The sequence below is a fragment of the Trichoderma aggressivum genome, assembly GCF_033847375.1.
Source record: "Trichoderma aggressivum f. europaeum strain CBS 100526 chromosome Unknown scaffold_012, whole genome shotgun sequence".
Lineage (NCBI taxonomy): Eukaryota > Fungi > Ascomycota > Sordariomycetes > Hypocreales > Hypocreaceae > Trichoderma > Trichoderma aggressivum.
Genome location: NW_026946378.1, coordinates 836,945 through 857,032, shown reverse-complemented (window position 1 = coordinate 857,032; position 20,088 = coordinate 836,945). Strand labels below are relative to the sequence as shown.

At 53.1% G+C, this 20,088-nt stretch overlaps 7 protein-coding genes across 7 annotated transcripts; 5 read left to right on the top strand and 2 right to left on the bottom strand.

Moving 5' to 3' along the window:
* Positions 1-3,002: 3,002 nt before the first annotated feature.
* On the bottom strand, positions 3,003-4,046 carry Triagg1_4132 (uncharacterized protein; the record flags this gene model as incomplete). Its single annotated transcript, XM_062898502.1, has 1 exon — positions 3,003-4,046. One exon carries the CDS (start codon positions 4,044-4,046, stop codon positions 3,003-3,005), a length of 1,044 nt encoding a protein of 347 aa, XP_062757152.1.
* A 1,676-nt stretch (positions 4,047-5,722) lies between these two features.
* Positions 5,723-7,032, top strand: Triagg1_4131 (uncharacterized protein; the record flags this gene model as incomplete). Its single annotated transcript, XM_062898501.1, has 2 exons — positions 5,723-5,800; positions 5,878-7,032. 2 exons carry the CDS (start codon positions 5,723-5,725, stop codon positions 7,030-7,032), a joined length of 1,233 nt encoding a protein of 410 aa, XP_062757151.1.
* Positions 7,033-7,859: 827 nt separating this feature from the next.
* Triagg1_4130 (uncharacterized protein) lies at positions 7,860-8,857 on the top strand (the record flags this gene model as incomplete). The annotated part of the gene is made up of 3 exons (XM_062898500.1): positions 7,860-8,110; positions 8,175-8,666; positions 8,725-8,857. The coding sequence occupies 3 exons, from the start codon at positions 7,860-7,862 to the stop codon at positions 8,855-8,857; spliced, it is 876 nt and encodes a 291-aa protein (XP_062757150.1).
* A 669-nt stretch (positions 8,858-9,526) lies between these two features.
* Positions 9,527-10,400, top strand: Triagg1_4129 (uncharacterized protein; the record flags this gene model as incomplete). The annotated part of the gene is made up of 2 exons (XM_062898499.1): positions 9,527-9,531; positions 9,668-10,400. 2 exons carry the CDS (start codon positions 9,527-9,529, stop codon positions 10,398-10,400), a joined length of 738 nt encoding a protein of 245 aa, XP_062757149.1.
* A 533-nt stretch (positions 10,401-10,933) lies between these two features.
* On the top strand, positions 10,934-14,220 carry Triagg1_4128 (uncharacterized protein; the record flags this gene model as incomplete). Its single annotated transcript, XM_062898497.1, has 5 exons — positions 10,934-11,479; positions 11,559-11,845; positions 12,542-12,938; positions 13,001-13,355; positions 13,439-14,220. The coding sequence occupies 5 exons, from the start codon at positions 10,934-10,936 to the stop codon at positions 14,218-14,220; spliced, it is 2,367 nt and encodes a 788-aa protein (XP_062757148.1).
* A 1,287-nt stretch (positions 14,221-15,507) lies between these two features.
* Positions 15,508-16,494, top strand: Triagg1_4127 (uncharacterized protein; the record flags this gene model as incomplete). Its single annotated transcript, XM_062898496.1, has 1 exon — positions 15,508-16,494. One exon carries the CDS (start codon positions 15,508-15,510, stop codon positions 16,492-16,494), a length of 987 nt encoding a protein of 328 aa, XP_062757147.1.
* Positions 16,495-17,251: 757 nt separating this feature from the next.
* Positions 17,252-19,397, bottom strand: Triagg1_4126 (uncharacterized protein; the record flags this gene model as incomplete). Its single annotated transcript, XM_062898495.1, has 5 exons — positions 17,252-17,869; positions 17,929-18,458; positions 18,512-18,756; positions 18,810-19,310; positions 19,384-19,397. 5 exons carry the CDS (start codon positions 19,395-19,397, stop codon positions 17,252-17,254), a joined length of 1,908 nt encoding a protein of 635 aa, XP_062757146.1.
* Between the last annotated feature and the right edge of the window lie 691 nt (positions 19,398-20,088).

Below are 20,088 nucleotides of genomic sequence, written 5' to 3'. Positions count from 1 at the left end.
GGTATCACTGACCTATTCATAGTGCACAGTACGACCTTGAGTTATGTGGTACTCAGGTACAGTATGTACGAGTTCTTGGATATATCCTCCATGAGATCAATTCAGTCGTTTCTGCCATCCTTTTGCTCCTACGACCACCTACCTAATAGATCATAGAGGTATGTAGTATTCGCATGAAGCGATCTGGTCCAGTGTTAGGGATCCGTTAGCCTACTCCGTACGAGTCCCCATATTCGTACATCAAGCAGCAAAGGAGGGTCAGTAAGCACACATGGATGTTTACCGTGGCTGTCTCGCAAACACGCTGATCCCGTCGATTCGGGACTGGCACTTGGTGACTACGATGCGATGTGATGCGATGCGATGCGATGCGGAAGTGCCTGTGTTAATGTACGAGTATGTGCCTTAGCACCACACGTTACAGCAGGCAAGGTTGATTTATACCTCAGGTAGTTGGAAGGAACAGTCGCACGCACTTTGGCTTCTGTACCGGTACATCTCCATGTCTACTTGTGCTCGTAAAGCGGCCGGGGAAAATCCAAGAAGGGGCCGCCTCGAGCTACGCCAACTATAGTACCTAGCTAGCCAGCCCCATTGCGCCGGTTCGTTTTCTCAGCGGTTTGGAATTTGGATCCCTTTTGCCGAGCAGATTCCATCCTTTTCTTTCCATCCGTGAATCCTACATATGCCGACGACCTGCGTATTGGTACCTGTACGAGCACCTGTATGAGCAGCTCAGCACTTTGCTCTACCGTATTCCGAGTACCTACTCGTATCAACATGCATTGAAATCACGCTTGCTCGCTAATCAGAGCCACAGCCCGCCGGCGCTGCAGAATTCGGGGGGCCTAAGATGCAGATCCCTCTGCTCGCCCCCCAGCACCATCTGCGGGTTTCAAAGCCGTGCTCGACAGCTGCAACCTGCAACTCGCCAGGCGGAGCATCCATCCATTGATCCATAGTTGACACTCGTGCGCTGTTGGTGTTGGTGTTGGTGTTGGTGTGCAGCCGGGAAATGCATCCCGCCCGTCAGCTCCATCGTCGGCCAACTTTTTGTCCCTCCCAGACCAACACACAATCATACCGTACCTGCACCTGCACGAGCACACACATGCGGACATCACGCCAGTGCCTTGTCCTCTCTGCAGCCATCCAGCGGCAGACAACGGCGCCCTCGCTAAAAGGGAGGCGGTCATCCTCATCCATCCTCCTCGCCTTATCTCCATGCCCTCGCCGCATGATGCGCCACTCCAAAGCAAGACAAACGCCTGTTGCTACGCCCGAAAGGGGACGCGCTAGATCCCCGATATCCCAGCTACCTAGGTAGACTGCATTGTTGCAATTGGCCAAGACCCCAGTCAGGACCGGCACCAGAGATTTGAGAGGCGGGGACGGACGGGCTTGGGCTTGACTAGCAGCAACGCATCTCGAGACGATAGGCGGCGGCAGCTGGGACAAGCATATCTGGATGAATACATGAGGTACGGAGTGCGGATACACCCATACTGTGCTCGTACGAGTACCTACAAGCACCGTTGCCATGGACGAGAAAGAGGGGGTTCGTGAAGAAAAAGGGTTGAGCCACCAAAGACGGGCAGTTCCTGGCGCTAGGCCGCGAGCAACCAAACGCGCAGCAAAGAAGCATGAACCGGTCGGCTCTCGTGGCGTCAACCTCCCCTACGGGCCTTGCCGAGCTGTCAAGAAGTATATCGGGGTGCCATGAATCGTGCTCCCGTTTTGATAGAGCCAACATGCGCAAGTCACCAACATGACAACGCTCGACACGGCAATGATAGTCCATCACCCAGGCGGCGTTCGTCGAGCACCGCAGACGGGCATCGCTCACACCTGGTACCTGTACCTGTCATGCTTGCGCTCTCTGCCCATGATCCTACCCGTATGTACGAGTACCTACTCTGACGAATCAATGCGACCCGCATGGACTAATGCCCTAGCCGGCCAGCCCACTGGGAAGAGAAAAAAGAAGGGAGAAGAAGGAACCTGAAGAGAAAACTCTGAACCCTTGCTCGGCTCATCTCGCTCCGGCATGGGACAGGATCCTACTCCTGGTGGGGAGTGGGTTCTTTGGCTGAGATGACTTGATTCGAAGGATGGCCTGCTCGCGAGCAAGGGTCGCATTCACACGGGTTTCTAATTATTAATGTTGGCCTGCAATGCAAAACGAACATGGACACTTGCTGCTGCGTTACGCCGGTTTTGGTGGTACGAGGGCCGGCATAAGCACCCAATTTGGCTCTCTTTCTGGCACATGTCAGGTCAGAGCTTGGCCCGATGAAACCGGTTTCTGCACAGAGAGAGAAACATTGGGATCCGAGGGGGTGTGAGTGCGAATCAAGTGTGTGCGTGTGTGAGTGAGTGCGAGTGCTTTGCGTGCGTGTGAGTGCGTACGGTACCTGCGCTACCTGTCCAAGCGGCCGGATGTCGTGTTTGGACCTCGGCGGAGCAGACGGCCGATGGATTCAACGTTCTGTCCCATCGGTGCCAATGCAACGCAACAACAACTACTAGGTACGTAGGTATGGAGAGTAACGGTACATGCAAGGAGCATGTACGGAATTACGCATGCATTCTTGCCAGAAGTGCCCGGGTACGTCTTTTACCCATGTTAAGTTGACGATCGGCCATACTTTGGATTCGTCAGTGGTCAAGAGGAGAGAGAGCCTGGTCTGGATACTGTAGGTCATGTCTTTAATATTTCATCATCATGATATGTATGTACACTGGCAAATTGGGACAGATCGCTTGCTCTTGGAAAGAGGCGTGGGAGAAACAATAACAAGCAGAAGCAGGGAAAAGGCCAGCATTGGGCCGAAACAGCGAAACGCACGGGATGCATCGTCAGTTTCCACTTCAACAGCTGCATCATGGCCAACGCGCCGGGAGAATCCTGCCAAGCGGTGCTCCGTATTTGTGGTTGTACTCGTACAAGTAGTACATACAGCACCAGCACCGAGTTGAAATGGCTGCGTCCCAGCCCTCCCTCACGAGTCAGAGTGAGCCGTCCGAATCTCCCTGGCGGTGCTGTCAATGAACTCTCTCCCTTGCCACAGCGCCTCGTCCATGTGCATGAATGGATGCGGGACACCGGGGAAGCGCCGTTGCGTTACCTCGACCCCATTCTCGACCAGCACCTGTGCGTACTTCTCGCCCTCGTCCCGCAGCGGATCGGCCGAGGCCGTGTAGATGAGCGTGCGAGCCAGGCCCTCGAAGTTTGGCGCCTTGAGCAGGTTGTTCTGCCAGCCGATTCGCTCCTTGGCGGCATTGTGCGCCTCGGGCTCCGTGGGCAGCGTCGACAACTTGAGCTTGTCAAACCACGCCAGCCGGGCCCAGTTGAGCGTCGGTGCGAACTCGTTCTCCTGCATCGACGGCCAGGGCGAGTCGGCGGCCGTGGCGTACTGCGAGATGTCGTCGACGACGGGTGTTCCCGCAGCCACCAGCCGCAGCGCGATGCCGGCGTCGCGAGCCAGATGCGCCACGGCCAGCGCGATGAAGCCGCCTGCCGACACGCCGCCGACCGAGATGCTGTCCGGGCGGATGTTGAACCTGGCCGCGCCCTGCTTGTGGACGTGCTCGACGGCGGCGAAGCTGTCTGTGACGCCCGTGGGATAGGCAAACTCGGGCACCAGGCGATAGGCCACGTCGACGACCGCCACGCCGGCCTTTTTGCAGTAGTGCTTGCAAATGTGACTCTCCGTATCCAGATCCCCCAGTCCCCAGCCGCCGCCGTGGAAGTCCAGATGCACGGGCCACGGGCCTGGCGTCTCGGGCTCGTAGACGCGCACGGCCAGCTGCGTCCCGTCGGCGAGGGGGATCACGTCGTCGTAGATGCGTCCAACCTCGGGTGCTGCAGCCGTTCCGTAGCTGTAGAGCAGCGAGTAGTTGCCTCGCAGCGCCCCCAGATCAATTGGCTTGAGCGGCTTGGTCGCGACGTTGTCGTTGTACAGCTTCTCGAAGGCTGGGTCCAGCTTGCCGGCCATGGAGGGGTGCAGGGGCTGGAGAGCCTCGTGTTTTCCGTCGGACGCCATGTCGAGTGGTTTTGGCTTCGGTGTTTCTGGCTTTGCTCGTGGGCAGCCGTAGTGACGAGAAGAGGAAGGGGGAGAGGTGCTAATTCTATAGCTCGCAAAGATCACAAGTCAGAAGCTCCATTCCATCTCGAGCTCCAGCTTTAGCGGCAACGTTGATCGGATGGAGGTTATTAATATCGACCCCATGGTGGGTGATACGCGCCGCCGGCCGCGGGACACCACGCACGCATCTCGATTTCCGCGCTGGGTCCGACGGTAGACGCCAGACGCATCTCTAGACGCTCAACCACCTCACCTTGCTCAGTGGATAGAAGAAAATAGCACGAGATGGCGGGCCTGCTGATGCCTCTTAACAGGGGATATGTAGCGAGTCGCTGCTGTCTGGGGGAACTGGTGGAAACAAGTTACTACGTGGAGGTTGGCTTGCAGACGGCTTGCCAGTAAGCTGCATAGGAGACATGACGCAACTTGCGGAGAGTACATCATGTATTGATTCGATGACGAATACCCTCCTTCATTGCCTTTAATTTGGGCTGACTTGTGTATAATCACTTGTCTTGAGAGGGGGATTGGTAGAACCCCCCAGCCATCATACTTTGGCTTGCAGTCGGTCAAGTCGCCTAATACCTAGGTAGTTCCTTTGGGTTGAGCCCCAAGCTTACCATTTCTACATCACGGGTCTCAATATGAATATGGTGACGATGTCTGACGCAAAAAGAACATATCCAGTGGAGAAATATAATTATAGTAGCAAATCTTGGGAGCAACAAGCGATGGTAGGCAGATGCTTGGAGATGGAGCAGACACGTAGCATAGAACAGGGCAGTATGCAATTCTCCTTCTGACAGACCGCTGGAGGTGAACGATTCGAACCACCGGATTGGTGATTGTTGAATCCCGGGAGACGAATGAACAGAGAAGAAACAATTTAACTCTTTCAAAGGGTCTGTAAAGTATACTGAGCTGCTACATTAGTACTATAGCTACATGTGCATTGGCAGCCCATGCCAAGTTCATGATTCAAGGTGGTACTAAGTGTTCAACAGTAGTGACGCGTATTGACCACTTATTCAATAATGAATGAGCTTTTAGATGAAACCAATCCAGCGTTGGATTATTATTCTGCAACTCACTGAATCATGTTACAAATGACGAAAGACTTTTCGCTTTTACCTTGTGCTCACGTATCGAATATGCAAATCGCCTCCAATAATTACAAGTACTGTGCCGGGTAGGCATTTCAGTCGGCTACATGTAGCTTCAACGCTTGCAGTAAACCGACTGGCCAGCTAAAACAGCCGCCCCCCAATCTTCACCAGACTGCGCGATTTCCAAGCTGGAGCTGTCAAGCTGCACTAGCAGATCAGATCCGCGGCGTCGTTCGGCATCAGCTTACCAAAACCGAAGGGCTGCGCGGGACTCACCGCCTGCTACAAATGACTGTGCCGGTGAGGAACCGGGAATAGCAGTCGATGGCCAGATGCAAAGCAGTCGATGATAAGATGTGGTTGGTGTGGTTGCTGGCCCTTGTCCGTGTTAGCACATAGACCATCGGGTGATCCGTTCCATCACACAATGGGAATGCAAATAGACACGATGAAGCAATATTTCATGCAGACTCGTCCCACTCAAGCAGCAATCTCTCAAACACATGCATTTCCATACCCCCATCCAGCATGACCGCCAGCAATAAACCCGTCCTCATCATTGGCGCTGGTGTCGTGGGCTTGACCCTGGCACATGGCCTCAAGAACGTACATCAATGACATGTCCCAGTTCCATTGGATTCGGAATTTGCTAACGTTTAAACCCTCTTGGTTCCATTCTATAGGCCAACATTCCGTTTGAAATCTACGAGCGCGACGAGAACATCGATGCCCGCGGGCAAGGATATGCCATCACCTTACACTGGGTGTTGGACTATCTGAAACAAGTTCTTGACCGAGAGACCTTTGACGCCATAGACGGCGTCCAGGTTGATCCAGAGGTCGGCCGCCACGACAGCGGCAACTTCATGTTCATCAACCTCGAGACAAAGGAAGCCAAATTCAAGATCCCGCCCAACCACCGCCGCCGCGTGAACCGCGAGAAGCTGCGCAAGGTGCTGCTCAAGGGCGTCGCGGACAAGGTCCACTGGAACAAGAAGTTGGCAGACATTCAAGTATCTAGCAATGTCGGCGACGGGGTCACGGCCGTCTTCGCAGACGGGACTGAGGCTCAGGGGAGGATGCTCGTCGGCGCCGAGGGCAGCAACTCTCAGACAAGAAGGTTCCTCGTGCCAGACGCCCACCAGAACTACCTGCTGCCCGTCAAGATGATTGGCGCTTCCGCCGACTTCACCCCCGAGCAGGTCGCGCCGCTGCGAAACATCGACCCGCTGCTCTTCCAGGGCAGCCACCCGGCGACGGGCGTCTTTCTCTGGATCTCCATGCTCGAGACCCCCGAAGTAAACGGCACGGCGGGCACTGCCAACGAACGCTTCCGCGTTCAGGTCATGCTCTCGTGGATGGACAAGGACAGGGACGAAGCCATCCCAGAAGCAAACCAGGACCGCATCGCCCTGATGAAGCGCCTGGTTGACGGCTTCCACCCGGATCTCTACGACACCATACAGGCCATTCCGGAATCCTCGTCCACCCTCCACCTCATCCTGCAAGACTGGCCCTGCCAAGACTGGAGCAACCACGACGGCCGGGTCACTCTAGTTGGCGACGCCGCACACGCCATGGTCATGTATCGCGGCGAGGCTGGCAACCACGGCATTCTTGACGCCTGGCATCTTCTGGGCGCGATCAAAGCGGTGTATGCTGGTGACAAGACTGAGGCCACGGCCGTGGCTGGATATGAGGCGGAAATGAAGGAGAGGACCAAGCCTGCTGTATTGTTGAGTCGACAGGCGTGTTTGGATGCGCACGACTTTGACGGCTTGAATAGCGACTCGGCGGTGCTCAAGGTGAGAGCCATCAAGGCGGCCGCCAAGGCGTAAATCGTGAGGAGGATTGTAAACAAGATGTGTCACGTGTCGTCCAGTGACCGATTTATTCTATTGTTCTGAAGTGTATTAGTAGTAGTATATAAGTTGAAGGTATACAACAATGCCCGTAAAGCCGATATGATGTATACTACAAGACCGATCTCGCGCAGTGTGACTCTTTATTTGTGATGTAAAGAAGCGATGTAAAGGATCATTACCCATCCCGACCCTCTCTTCTCATGGTTGATAGCAATCAATTTCCCTAAAACGAAATCCATCTTGCAGGGTAGTCGAGTAGCCCACATTGGGCTCAATCTCTAGATGACACTCACCCTGATGGAAGAAGTGGCTATTCAGCGCATCGAGCACCGAATCATACCAATGGTACAGAACGCAAGTGGACGGTTCTAATACGTAGCTGCTAGAAGAAATTGATGCAAGGGGGCGCGTCATGGCTCATTCTTCTACGTCAGCGGTGCTCCTCCGCAAACTTGCTTCGATGGCGGACTGGAGATGCTGACGCCAACTCTACGCCTCTGTAAAGCTTAAACACTTTGTGATGTCTTTGGTCCAACGCTAGACCTTTTGCGAGACTTCTGCCCTTTCGATCTTGGTGATGATTCATGACGCAACTGCCGAAAGCGTCGATTCCGAGAAACTCAAAAGGACACAATGAGCTTAGCAACGTAAAAAGACGGGAGCATCTCCCTCTAGTGCCGATCTGATCTCAACTCATCTCTAAACGGCATCACGTGTCAAAGAAGAGCAAAGGAACACACACAAGAACAAGGACAATCTGAACGACCAAAGTATCGAAACGAGATCAATCATCGTCGAAAATGAAGGACAAGAGCGAAGTTATCCAAGAGTTCAATGAGCTCGTCAACATGACGGCGAAGGAACTGAAGAAGTGGCTAAAGGGCGATGACTCTACAGGTGCTGGATGGGAGAAAGACGACGGCAGCGGTGAATCTGTCGGCCATGACAGTGGTCGAAAAATTGTCGAGATTCTCGAATCCAATCCTGAAAAAGATCCGGAGAAGTATACCGAAGATGATGTTGGCCACATGAGGAAGGTTGTGTCTTACTGGTATGCATTGATTTTGAGACACCTTGGCTTGGAGAATTTACAGAGGCTGACGAAACTTGATTAGTAAACGACACCTGGCTCAAGAAGAAAAAGCAAACAATGAAAAGCTTGTTGAGGAGGTGAAAAAAACCAAGTCGTACGCGTCGCTCAAGAATTGGGGTCACGATCCCATCAAGAAGCGCGAGGCAAATGGCGGTGATGCCGAAGGCAAGGAAGAGGAGCAGCCAGAGGAGCAGCCAGAGGAGGCAAAAGAAGAAAAAGCAGGAGAAAAACGAAAGGCACCTGATGACCAATCTGGGAAGAGCAAGAAGAGAGAAACGGAGGACGGCGCTGCCGAGGTAAAGGACGACGAAAAGAAGGACAAGCAAGCTGAGGGTGCCGAAGAGGAAGTCGAAGAGGAAGCCGAAGAAGAGGCCCCAAAGAAGCAGGAATCGAAGAAGGATCAGAAGAACGGGAACGGGGACAAGGCAAAGGGTCCCGAAAAGGGCGACACGGTGAGCTGGAACTGGGGCCAAGGCCAGCCTGAGGGGAAAGTGAAGGAGGTGAATGCTGGCGAGTAAGTCAGAACATGTCCATATATTGGATCCTTCAAAGGCTCACTGAATTGAAAACAGGACCACAATTGAGACGAAGAAGGGAAACAAAGTCTCGCGAAAGGGCGATGAGGAGGATCCTGCCGTTGTTCTTGACACGGGAAAGTCGGAGGCGATTAAGCTCAGCCATGAGTTGAACGAGACTGAGGAATGATTGTGTCAGGAAGTATGTATGTGCCTTTTGGACAGGTTGGATCGATTCTGATATACCCGGCAAGGAATACATGTAACCGGCGTTTTCATGATGTCAAGTCAAGTCGTGTTGTTGCTGTATCTGCCAGGTGGACTCCGGCTGGATATGCCAGACACTTGAATGTTGGTAACAATGGAGACAAAGGAGCGTCAGCCAAAGGATTGTTCCCCTTCAACTAAATAGGTGCCTTACATGAATGCACTTTCAATGACATGCGTTCACTGGTCTTTGTTGACAAAATAAGCCCTAGGTTGGTTCAAGGCCTCCATGGTGATATTGATTGAATTGATCTTGTCGGGTATCGGCTCGGTGAATGGTTGCCGGGGGGGAAACACATCCATGGATCCAATAGCGCTGGAGACGTCTGTACTGTAGCGTTCCGTAAGCGCCCACTTTAGCGGCCTTCAGTGGGGATACTTCGGTGGAACACAGCGGGGTATGGCTCTCGGACGGCTGAGCTGATAAAAGACTGGACACAGACGGACGCGGCGTCATCCATTGAAGGCTGAGTTCCGTCCAGTTCTGTCTTGTCTTGTTCACCTGGCAGCTCTTCCTCGCGGCGGCCCGGCTGCTATCAGACGGCGCCTGATTCCCGTCTTGCTGTCTTTTTCTGTTTCTGTTTGCTTCATCATGCGGTTTGAATCTTAAGTCTCTGGTCATGAAGACTTGAATCCCATCATGTAAGTAAAGATCCCCGCGAGAGAAAAAAAACAGTGCCGGCCGATCACATGGAAATGCCAACCAACTAAACCATTATGTCTGTCTTGACAGGATCGAGCCTTCGATTCGATTGCGGCGCGCGATCCACGCCGGCGACGCCCTGCTGGTCAAGCGCATCCTCAAGTCCCATCCATCTCTCCTCCACAATCCCGATGTCTCGCCAGTCGGGCTCTCCAACTCCAACATGCACCTCGCCGCCTCTCTCGGCCACAAGGAAGTCTGCCAGGTGCTCCTCGATGCCGGCCACGAAGACCCTTGTCCCGCCCTCAACGAGAACCATCAAACGGCCCTCATGCTTGCCTCGGGTGCTGGCCACACCGAAGTCGTCCACCTGCTGTGCGAAAAAGACTCGGGCTGCATCCTGCGAAGAGACATTCGCGGCCGGGATGCCGTCATGGAGGCCAGCGGGGGCGGCCACGACACCATACTACAGCTGCTGTTGACATATGTCCCTGGAGGACCGTACGAGGCAGTGCAGAGAGCAGATTCGGAGGGCAATACGGCTCTTCACTTTGCGAGCGGCAACGGGAACTTGTTGGGTCTGCGGACCTTGCTCGCGGCCGGCGCGGATGTCGAGAGACGCAACATGTGGAACTGGACGCCGGCTGCGTACAGTGCCACGGTGCAGGCCGAGGTTTACCTCAAGGGCCTGGTGTCCGAGGTCGGAAGGCTTCAGCAACAACAGCAGAAGCGGAAGAAGGATATCGAGCCAGTCAAGAAGATGGCTGTGGGCAGCGTCAGGGTAGTGAACAGCGATGAGGACGAGCGTTACGAAATTTCATGATGCGGTGGATGTTTTATCTTTACGAGGAATTGCATGGCCAACTACCCAGATTTGTCTTGAGATGATGCGGGCTGCAGGCAGAGCCACGCGTGTTTTGATATTTGATGTATATTGTATTGTCTTGATCGTCTCGCCGGAGTCGGGGCATAGCCTAACTGCTTTTTGTCAGAGTCACAATCTCAATTGAGCAATTTGACGCACAATAAAATCCCAGAATTGAGCAAGAAACCGCTTCTTCCAGTACCTGTTTTGCCATATCCATGTTTAGTCATCAGATTCTGTGGCATGTTGCTAAATCCATCTCAATCGCTGCTCCAAGATTCGGCCGGACTTAGCAGCTCCAGCATCCACACATCTCCGACCGCCGAGAAATACGGCTATCCTAGCAATATACACATCCTAAGTCCAGTCGACCACTGTGTATCGCTTCATTGGAAAATAGTATAAAAAGCCGGACAAAATGGACATTGAAGAGGGAGAAGACAAGAACAACTCGATTCCTCAATTCAGTCACAACTATCGATAACACATTCATGTCTACTATTCTCGTCACGGGAGGAAATCGAGGCATCGGCTTCGGCATCGCCCAGGCCCTCGCAAATCGGATACCTTCGTCCACCATCATCTTGGCCTGCAGAAACCTTGCAAGTGGCCGTGAGGCAATCGACCAATTGCGAGGACAGGGCATCTCATCCAAGCTGGATGCAGTCCAGCTTGACATTGAAGATATCCAGAGCATCACGACGGCGGTCGAGGCTGTCAACGACCGATATGGAAAGCTGGACGGTGCGTATATCGAGAAATCACCTTGTGCTTCCTGTTACCTGTACAACATTCAGCTCATGCAATTTGCCGTCTTATTGCTAGTGCTCATCAACAATGCTGCGAGCCTTGAGATGCCCCAAACTCAGGATCTCGCCGAGCTGAGGGACTGCTCCAACATCAACTTCAACCGCTGCGTCACATCCAACATCCTTGTGACCAAGGCGTTTGTTCCGCTACTCAGAAAGAGCCCTTGGCCGAGAGTCATCATGAACTCCAGCGCCAGAGGAAGTCTCGGTCGCACAGCAAGCAGAGAGGTGCGCGAGTTTTCCCATCTTCTTTGGCCAATCAAACGGCAAACCATATGGTGTAACTGCTTGTTAACATGACACACAGCTTCCGCCTGTGGCTCTGATCGATTACTGCGTGTGCAAGGCCGCGCTCAACATGCTGACGCTGCATTATCAGATAAACGAGGACAACTACAAGGACGGTGGGGAAAAGATCACCTTCTGGAGCGTCAGCCCTGGCCACACGAAGACGGCCTTCAACAACTATCAGGGGAAGAAGGATCCCGTGGATAGTGCCGAGGCATTCGTACGGCTGCTGGAATCTGAAAAGGGCGCCATCGAGCCGGGGACTTTTTGGGAGTACGAGACTGGCAAGTTTCAAGTCGTGCCCTGGTGAGCCCCAGTGAGGCTCTTCAATGTCGGTGGATCTCCATCTGGGCATGCATGCGTCTGTGGATCATCTCATCGCGGCTGAAGACCGATTCAGCTTCTTCAAGAGAACAAATATTCATCGAATCCCAACTACGTGCCGCCTGCAAGTTGCAGCCTGGTCTTGGCCTTGGTCCTGGTGCTATTTTTATTGTGTTATCTGTATGTGCCCAACCTGGAGGCGAAGGGGGGGAGTGTTTGATGTGGAACAAATCGGCCACGTCTCTAGATTGCCCATCAACGTGGCATCCACGTATGACGGCCTTCATCACGCGGCAAATAAGAGCGAGCGCAAGCACTTTACTGGCTTCTGATTGATTGGACAAGCACGCTCTCTCCCTGTCATCTTCGGCATCGTTGGGCATTGCCAGGCATCCCGTCCGTGATTCACCGCCCAGCTCAGTTCAGCTTGCCTGGTGCAGACCATGTTTTCTTGCCATCAACAAAAAGTGCTTGTTTGCCACCAGGCTCTGGGTTTCCATCACCGAAGTGAATCATTGCAATACCCCAAAGTACATAACCGAGATAGGTTTCTGGTGACAGAATCATGGACATGCCATTCTCTTCTCTCCGGCACCCCCATCTGAGAGATCACTACGCTCATCCGTTTGACAGAGCAAACAATCCTTTGCCTATAACATCTCCATTTCCCCCCTCTAGCCGCGTTCCACCGGCCGCGGCTTATACCACATCTATGCCCAACGCTCCTCGCCTGACCTGTAGGACGATTCCCGTCGAGCCTGGCCAGCTTCCGGCACCAGCAACTAAGCTCGTCATCACTCAGGTGCTCCAAGCCAGTCAGGATTCTCAGTTCTGGGCGTTGATCACCGTGGGGGCGTTTTACGATAGCCAAGATCGCATCATTTGGAGCACAGAGCAGTTTGCCGCCCGCGTCGGCACTGACTCCGAGTCGGACGAGGAGGAAGAAGCTTCCGAGGCGGAGGCAGAGACGGGGCGTGAGTCTGAGGCCGAGCTTGAAGCTGAAGCTGAAGCTACGCTCGAGTCTGCGACTGAATCTACGATTGAACCTAGTTCACCACCTGGTACGTTAATCACGGTAGTCTTGTGGTCTCCGAGCCGCTCTCATAGAAGTCCGTGTAAGCTAACGCCTGTGTACAGTTCATTCTCTGGCAATTCATCAGCCCGTATCACCTAGCTTTCGAGCTCGCCACCCTGAACCGTACTGGCAACACCCTATCAGCGCGTATCGAGGCTATAATAACCACGAATCGGCCTTCTCTCCCTCTCGGGGCCCGCCTCATTCTCATCTTCGCCCCCATTACCACGCTCACGCCCACGCCCACCCTTGTCCTCATCACTTTCCTCACTCCTATACCCACTCGTATCCTCACCAGCCTCACATCCACTACGTCGCTGCGCCCAGCTACCCAGCACCGTCACCACCTATTGGCAGCCCACCTGCTGGCTGGAATCCCGTCTTCTCCGGTCCTGTCCCAGGACACTGGCAAGCGTCGTTCCAACCTAGCATCGGACGCTGGGTCCACACTTGGCAGCCTCGGCCATTCGAGATACCCTTCCGTTAGTGTCTCGCTCCAGCCTTACCGCAGACCATGTCCGGCGGTTGGAATCCGTTGACAGGCCGCGACTCCGGCTCCGGCCGCCCCGCCTATGCTCCGTACGGAGCCCCTCAGCCGGCCCAAGGCCAAGCATACATTCCTCATGCTGGCGGGCCCGGCTACTCCTTTGGTACGGCGCCTCAGCACAGCGCTTGGCCCAACATGACTTACGGATACTATCCTCTAGCCGCCTCCCAAGGCGTCCCTCAGTATGTCGTGCCCGGAGCCGGCTACCCTCCCACCCAGGGACCAACTGCCGGCTATTACACGCAGCAGACCTACTCCTACCAGCCCAACGGCACGGGCAACATGCTCCCTCGCCAGCCTCAGCCATACCCCAACATCGATCCCACCATGCCGGCCGCCCAGATGACCAACACGACCGGCGGCACGGGCTGCGAGCCCGGCTACAACTACTTCTTCCCCGCGGAGCACACAAAGGCCCACGTCTTCAAGACGAACACGCCGCCCTGGCAGCTCCCGCCCACGGCACAGATCCCCTTCAAGGCGGCGCACATCCCGTGCAACACCACCATGGCGGAGCTGCTCAAGGGCTTCGGCTGCACCAACGCGACGCCCAAGAAGAACAAGTGCTTCGAGGTCGTCAGCGGCGGAGGTGGCAAGTGGTACAAGGGCCTGGAGGTCAACGGCGCGGACAAGGACATGCTGAAGAAGACGATCAAGGACGTGGGATGGGATCCTACGAGGACTGGCAATCCGAATGAGAAGCCTGTTGTCTGCTTGTGGTTCTGCCGAGACTGATTGGTTGCTTTTTGTATCCATGTCGCTCATTATTCTCTCTTCCTTTTGTTTGGGCCTCGCCAATGGTATGGATGGCGAGAGGTGGCTTTGTTTGGTGTTTATGATTTGGGTTTTCTTTCTCTTGGTGGGTGATTTGGGCAAGTAAATGCGGTAGTCTGGTAGTCAACGTAGCTACAGACGAGTCAACTCAAAGTGCTCTCAATACATGTTGTTGATATGGAATTTGCTAGCCAGCACTTTGAGTTGGTTATACAGCATCCAAGTGACTGCTACGTACTAATCTGATCCATCCAAGGCCCAGTCCAGCTTTTACCGTAACTACATATTGGTACATTCTTCTGCTATCTCTGCCCACATTCTCATACTTTTACTACAATAGTTACTTTATCCCTTTTTTCTTCCACTATCTTTACTTCCACTATCTTTACATTTTTAACTCTCCCTAATTTCATTTACTTTCTCCACCTATAAGTACATTCTCCTAGTATCTAGGTTTTCTTTCTTCTATTCCCCCTACCTCTATCTCCACCATCTTCTACTATTTCTGCTTTCTTCTACTATATCTACATTTTTCTACCATCTCTTCTTTCTTTATCTTCTTGTAGCATCTTTACTTTCTTGTAGCATCTTTACTTTCTTGTAGTATCTCTACTTTCTCCCATTATCTCTACTACCTAGCACACTTTCTTCTACTCTCCCCATAGGTACACTCTTCTACTTTCCTCATTACCTGACTTTGGGGATTTGCAGCCTGTTACGCCGCCAGTGGATCCGTACAAGACACAATGTTTAGACTTTATTCAGCCTTACCAACTGTGTCATCAGCATCGTCAATGTTCCAGCAGCCTAGCTTTGACGTATTCGACGTCATCCTCAGCATCACCAGTAAGTCTTAAAGAAAAGCGTGGCATTCTTCTAGGGCATTCCACATATCCTGCAGAAGGTTGATATGGACTGCTGAAGAGATTGTGAGGGAGTTAATTAGACATTTAGTCTTTACGCGAGTGCCATATTGAAGCCAGCTGGCAGACACTTTTCGCCCACCGTTGCCACCTGGGAGGCAGCCGCAGAAACACTATTTAACTGAACTCTCCCTCTCCCTCTATCCTTTCCCCCCTTTTTCCTTTCCTTTTCCCATTCTTCTTCTTTTCTCATCTTCCTTTTTCTTCTTTCTTGCCCACACCCACATAACCATCCGGTGTCGGCAACCCATCGTCAAATCAAGGTCAACAGTATCGTCAAAGCAAAACTCACAACGTCGTGCAAGACAGCATCACCAACACAACCATGGCGCAGCAAGGAACCATAAGAGGCCTGGAAATCTCCATGCTGAGGCTTACCAAGAATCACACGCCCTTCGCCGACGGCGTTGCGTGTGTACAGGCTTACTGGTCGTATGCGATGGATCTGCCTCAAGGCGAGCGAATCATCATGCGAAGGCTCATTCTGGACCAAAAATTCATCCATACAATTGCCTCGCGAGACGTCTTCTCCCAACATCCCCTCTGCCTGGACCCTGCTGGAACATCGAGGCCGGGCTTGATCCTCTTACGGGCGCTGTACAAGGAGGTGCCCACTGACTTCCAAAACGAAGTCGTGGCGCGTTGCGGTCGCCTCCCTGTACGGAATCGGGCTGACGAATACTTTGCCTTGTTCCCGGAAACTGGCACCCCTACATTTTTCGATATGGACACCCATTTAGCAAGGTGGTTCCGACAGCGTTATCCGCTCTTGAAGAACATACCCAGCACCTATCGCAAGCGTGACGAAGTCGTTGCCCCAGCTCCTCAAGAGACACCGTCGCCTACGACTCAGTCCACGAGTCCGCCTCCGGTGTCTCTCACGGACGACGATGACAGGGAGGGACTCCCTCCGCCTCCGCAGCCTACCCGGATCCTACATATACTGCCCTGCGGGCGGAGAGTTTTCCTTCGAAAATTTCCTGGATTCGGCACCGAATCGAACAACAACCAGAGCGCGCTGAGGCAGACCGACGCACTCCTGGAGTCGATGTTACAACAGTCTTCCGGCCCCAATGAAAGGCCACTGCGAAACCCGTTGAACCTCGTGCAAACGCCTTTGGCCACCACGGCAGAGGCTGACCGCCCGGTGACGAGACAGGAGTTTGATCGACTGCGCGAACAGGCGGCGGCTATGCAGTCGCAGATGGCGACTCTTGAAGAGAATATGAACTTGTTGCGGTGGGCTTTTATACGAAAACGCGAACGAAGAGAGCGACGGGAGGAACCTCGGCGAGAGCAACGGAGTGATTAGTTTTGGACAGGTACCTTTGACGAAGAGGAGATTAGACCATAGAATGACTCCAAGGATGGTGTGAAAGCTTAGGGGAGAATTGGTGGATTGGGACAACAGGACAACGAGACAGATACAATACAATTCGGGCAAAGTTTCGACAACGGAAAGGAATATTCAGGTTTTCGAAATATGGGGTTTCATTCGGGTATTTTCCCCCCTCGGGGTTTATCCTCCCACTCCTGGCTGGGGAAGAAGGACGGCGTTTTACCCATAACCTTTTCTATGTATTCAATAGTCGGTAGAGACACCAACTTTATTACAAGCGGGAAACATATTAGGGTCAAGATGTCTTTTTGCGCCCAGAAAGCTTAGTCTTTGAATCACAACCCTTTTACCCGCCGCGGCCATACTGCGTATGCTATATAGTCCTTGGCTAACATGTATTCAAAGCTTACGGGTAGCTACATGTATCAAACGTCAGAGTGAACTAGGTACCTGGGACACAGTCTGCTACTCTAGCTATTTTCGGAGAGTTCACATTGGTAGCTGTAAAGAGATACTGTGTCATCACTTGAAAGATTCAAAGAATAAGTTTTTTGAAATAGGGAAGTTCATATATTTTTAGTAATCCCTCATATCATATCATAACTATAAGGGAAAGGGTATCAATTCCCGATATCACACCAGCCGTTGTGTGGCAACCAATTAATATACTCAAAATCCAATATTCACCCTTGCTACCCAAATAAATTCATAAAATTCGTTTCTCCTCTCCTTACATAGCTCGCTTGCTCTCATCATCCGACGAAGCCGTGGGGGCGTGGTGGATAGACGCCCGGCGCAGGTCAGAAGCGACATTGTCAAACTCGTACAGTGGTCGCTTGGTGGCACTCCGCTGGAAGAGGACGTACTTCTTGAACCACCAGGGCAGGGCAACGGTGAGCTGGTACTTCATGAAGGTGCGAACAGGGACGGCAAAGACATAGTCGAGCTCCTCGAGAGTGCGCTGCATAGTCTCGGGTACCCAGAGGAAGATCATGACGAAGGCGACAACGTTGAAGCCGGCGTAGAGGCCGAATGCACCAACGGTCTGGAGCTTCTCGAGCAGGAAGGGGAATGAGGTACCGAGCACGGCAGCCCAGAACAAGCAAGTAGCGACGGCGAAGCCCATACCAGTCTCACGGTGAGACAGGGGATAAACCTCAGCACTGTAGGTGAAAGGAACGGGACCTTCACCAGGGGAGTAGAAGGCTCCGAAGAGGAAGACGAAAAGACTGACGAGGCCAGTTTTGAGCTCGGTGTGGTCTTGAGAGATCAGAGTGCAGAGACCAGCAGCCAAGAGAGTCCAGAACATCTGGGGGAAGGTGAAGAGCAGCAGGCTTCGGCGACCAAACTATACAGTTGTTAGAATAATTTCATCAGTAGGTTTTGTCGTTCAATTGCACAACTTACAGTATCAATGGTCCAGAAAGCGGGGAAAGCAAAGACCCAGTTGACAAGACCGAAGCCAAATGAACCGATCAGGGCTCGGAACTGAGTGAAGCCAGCGTTGACAAAGACGGTGGTGGAGTAGAAGGCAATGATGTTGATACCGCACATTTGCTGGGCAATCATGACGGTGAAAGCAGCCAGGTTGGCACGGCGAATTCGGGGGACAGTGAAGAGCTGGGTGAATCGAGTGACGTAGTTGGTCTTGCCAACGAGCTCCTTTTCAATGTCCAGCTGGGCGGAAATGTAGTAGATGTCTCGGGCCACCTGGATGGGGTCGTTGCGGAGAACGACAAGGGACTTCCAGGCCTCAGCGTAACGGCCCTTCTTCATGTACCAACGGGGAGATTCGGGGCACAGGTAGATGAGGCACAGAAGAGGGACGGCGGGAAGGAAAGGAGCGCCAAGCATCAGACGCCAGTTGATATCCTTTACGTGGTAGACGGCCAGGTTAAAGGCACTTCCGAGCAAAATACCAAAGGCAGTCCACATTTCTGAAGTGTGTTAGTACAAGGATGATTTCAATGGGCAGGGATAAAGAACGTACGCCATGACATGACCAAAGCACCTCGGATGGAAGCCGGGGCGTTCTCAGCAGCGTAGATAGGGACCGTTGAAGCCTTGGCACCCATACCAATTCCCATGAGCAATCGACAGGCAAGCTGTTGTCCCCAGGTGTGGCAGAAAGCAGAACCGATGACGGGCCAGATACAGAAGTGAGCAGCGAAGAAGATGACACCACGTCGACCGAAGTGGTTGTTGATAGGATCAGAGATCCAGCAGCCAATGAATCTAGGGACAGGTTAGCTAAATTCTAGATCGATACGTGTGAAGATGTAACTCACGCGCTACCAATGTAAGGAGCAGCATTGATGAGACCGACGAGAATAGCGTTGCGAGTAATGCTCTGGTCACCGATGCCATAGACATCGGGCCAGAAGATGGTAGCTCCGTTGCTACCTGTCTGATCCCAGCCCTGGACAGCGGCACCGATGGAGCATGTCGCGATGGTGAGGAAGAGTCTTGCGGGCATGTGCCACTTGTGAGTGATCTCGCGCTCCAGAATATTCAATTCGTGTGCAGTGAGCTTCTCCTCGCCATCAATGGCATGCGGTTCAGCAGGGTTCTGGGCAATAAGCGCGCCCTTCTTGAGAAGAAGAGTGTGCTCCTGAAGGTTGTTGCGCTGAGCAAAGGCTTCGACATCGCTCATAAGCTGCTCTCGGGGGATTCCCTTGAGGGGGTTGCGAATTCTCGCTTGGAGGTGTTGGGAATAGTCTTGTTCTTCGTGGTAGGTGACTCCCTTCTCCATAGAGGTCTCATGGACACTCTTGGATTCGTCGTGGGTGCTGTATCAAAACACGTTAGTGTACGTGCTGACAGAGGAAGATGTGCCAAAAAGGGGGGGGGGGGGCAACTGACTATATTCCCGACATCTTGACGGATAGGCGGATCAGTCCGCAAATTGACTTTCTCTTGCTGGCTCAATTGGTGTAGACAAACGAGACAAGAGAGGGATCTTGCTTCCAAGCTGAAGAAGTTGAAAGTGTCGAGACAATCAAGGTCAAGACAGAGGGGGACAAGGAGGTTTATTATACTCCTTTGTGGTGAGCTGGGGAAGTAAGACGAGAGCCGGAATCTGGAGGCGGAGAAGAATGGCTATTTGTGTGTTTGTCGCGTACGGCTAACATTGGGCTCCAGCTGGATACTCGTTGTCATCCCCGCGATCTGAGGACGCCGGAAACACCTTGGACCATGGCATTGTGGAGGTACATTGGCCATGATCCAAGTCAGTTGAGCAACATGGTGCAAGCCGGGATGAGACCAATCCTAGTCCGGCCCACTCGTGGCTAGAGGAGATGCTAGTCGCATGGCATTTTGATGGTGGCGTGGAGACTGAAGCTTGGAAAACGGACGCAAAGAGCCATGTACCGTAGAGACGCTACAGTACGACTCATGCTCTCATCATGCTGTACTCGTATGGACGGATTGTGGCAGCTTGTCTCGCAGTAGCGCCGTTTCCCACGCCCGAAGCCGACGTCTTGGATGGTGAGATTTCTTTTCGTGTCACTACCATGTGTCACACCAGTCAATCTACCAACTGTACGGCTGAAGCAGCACGGACGT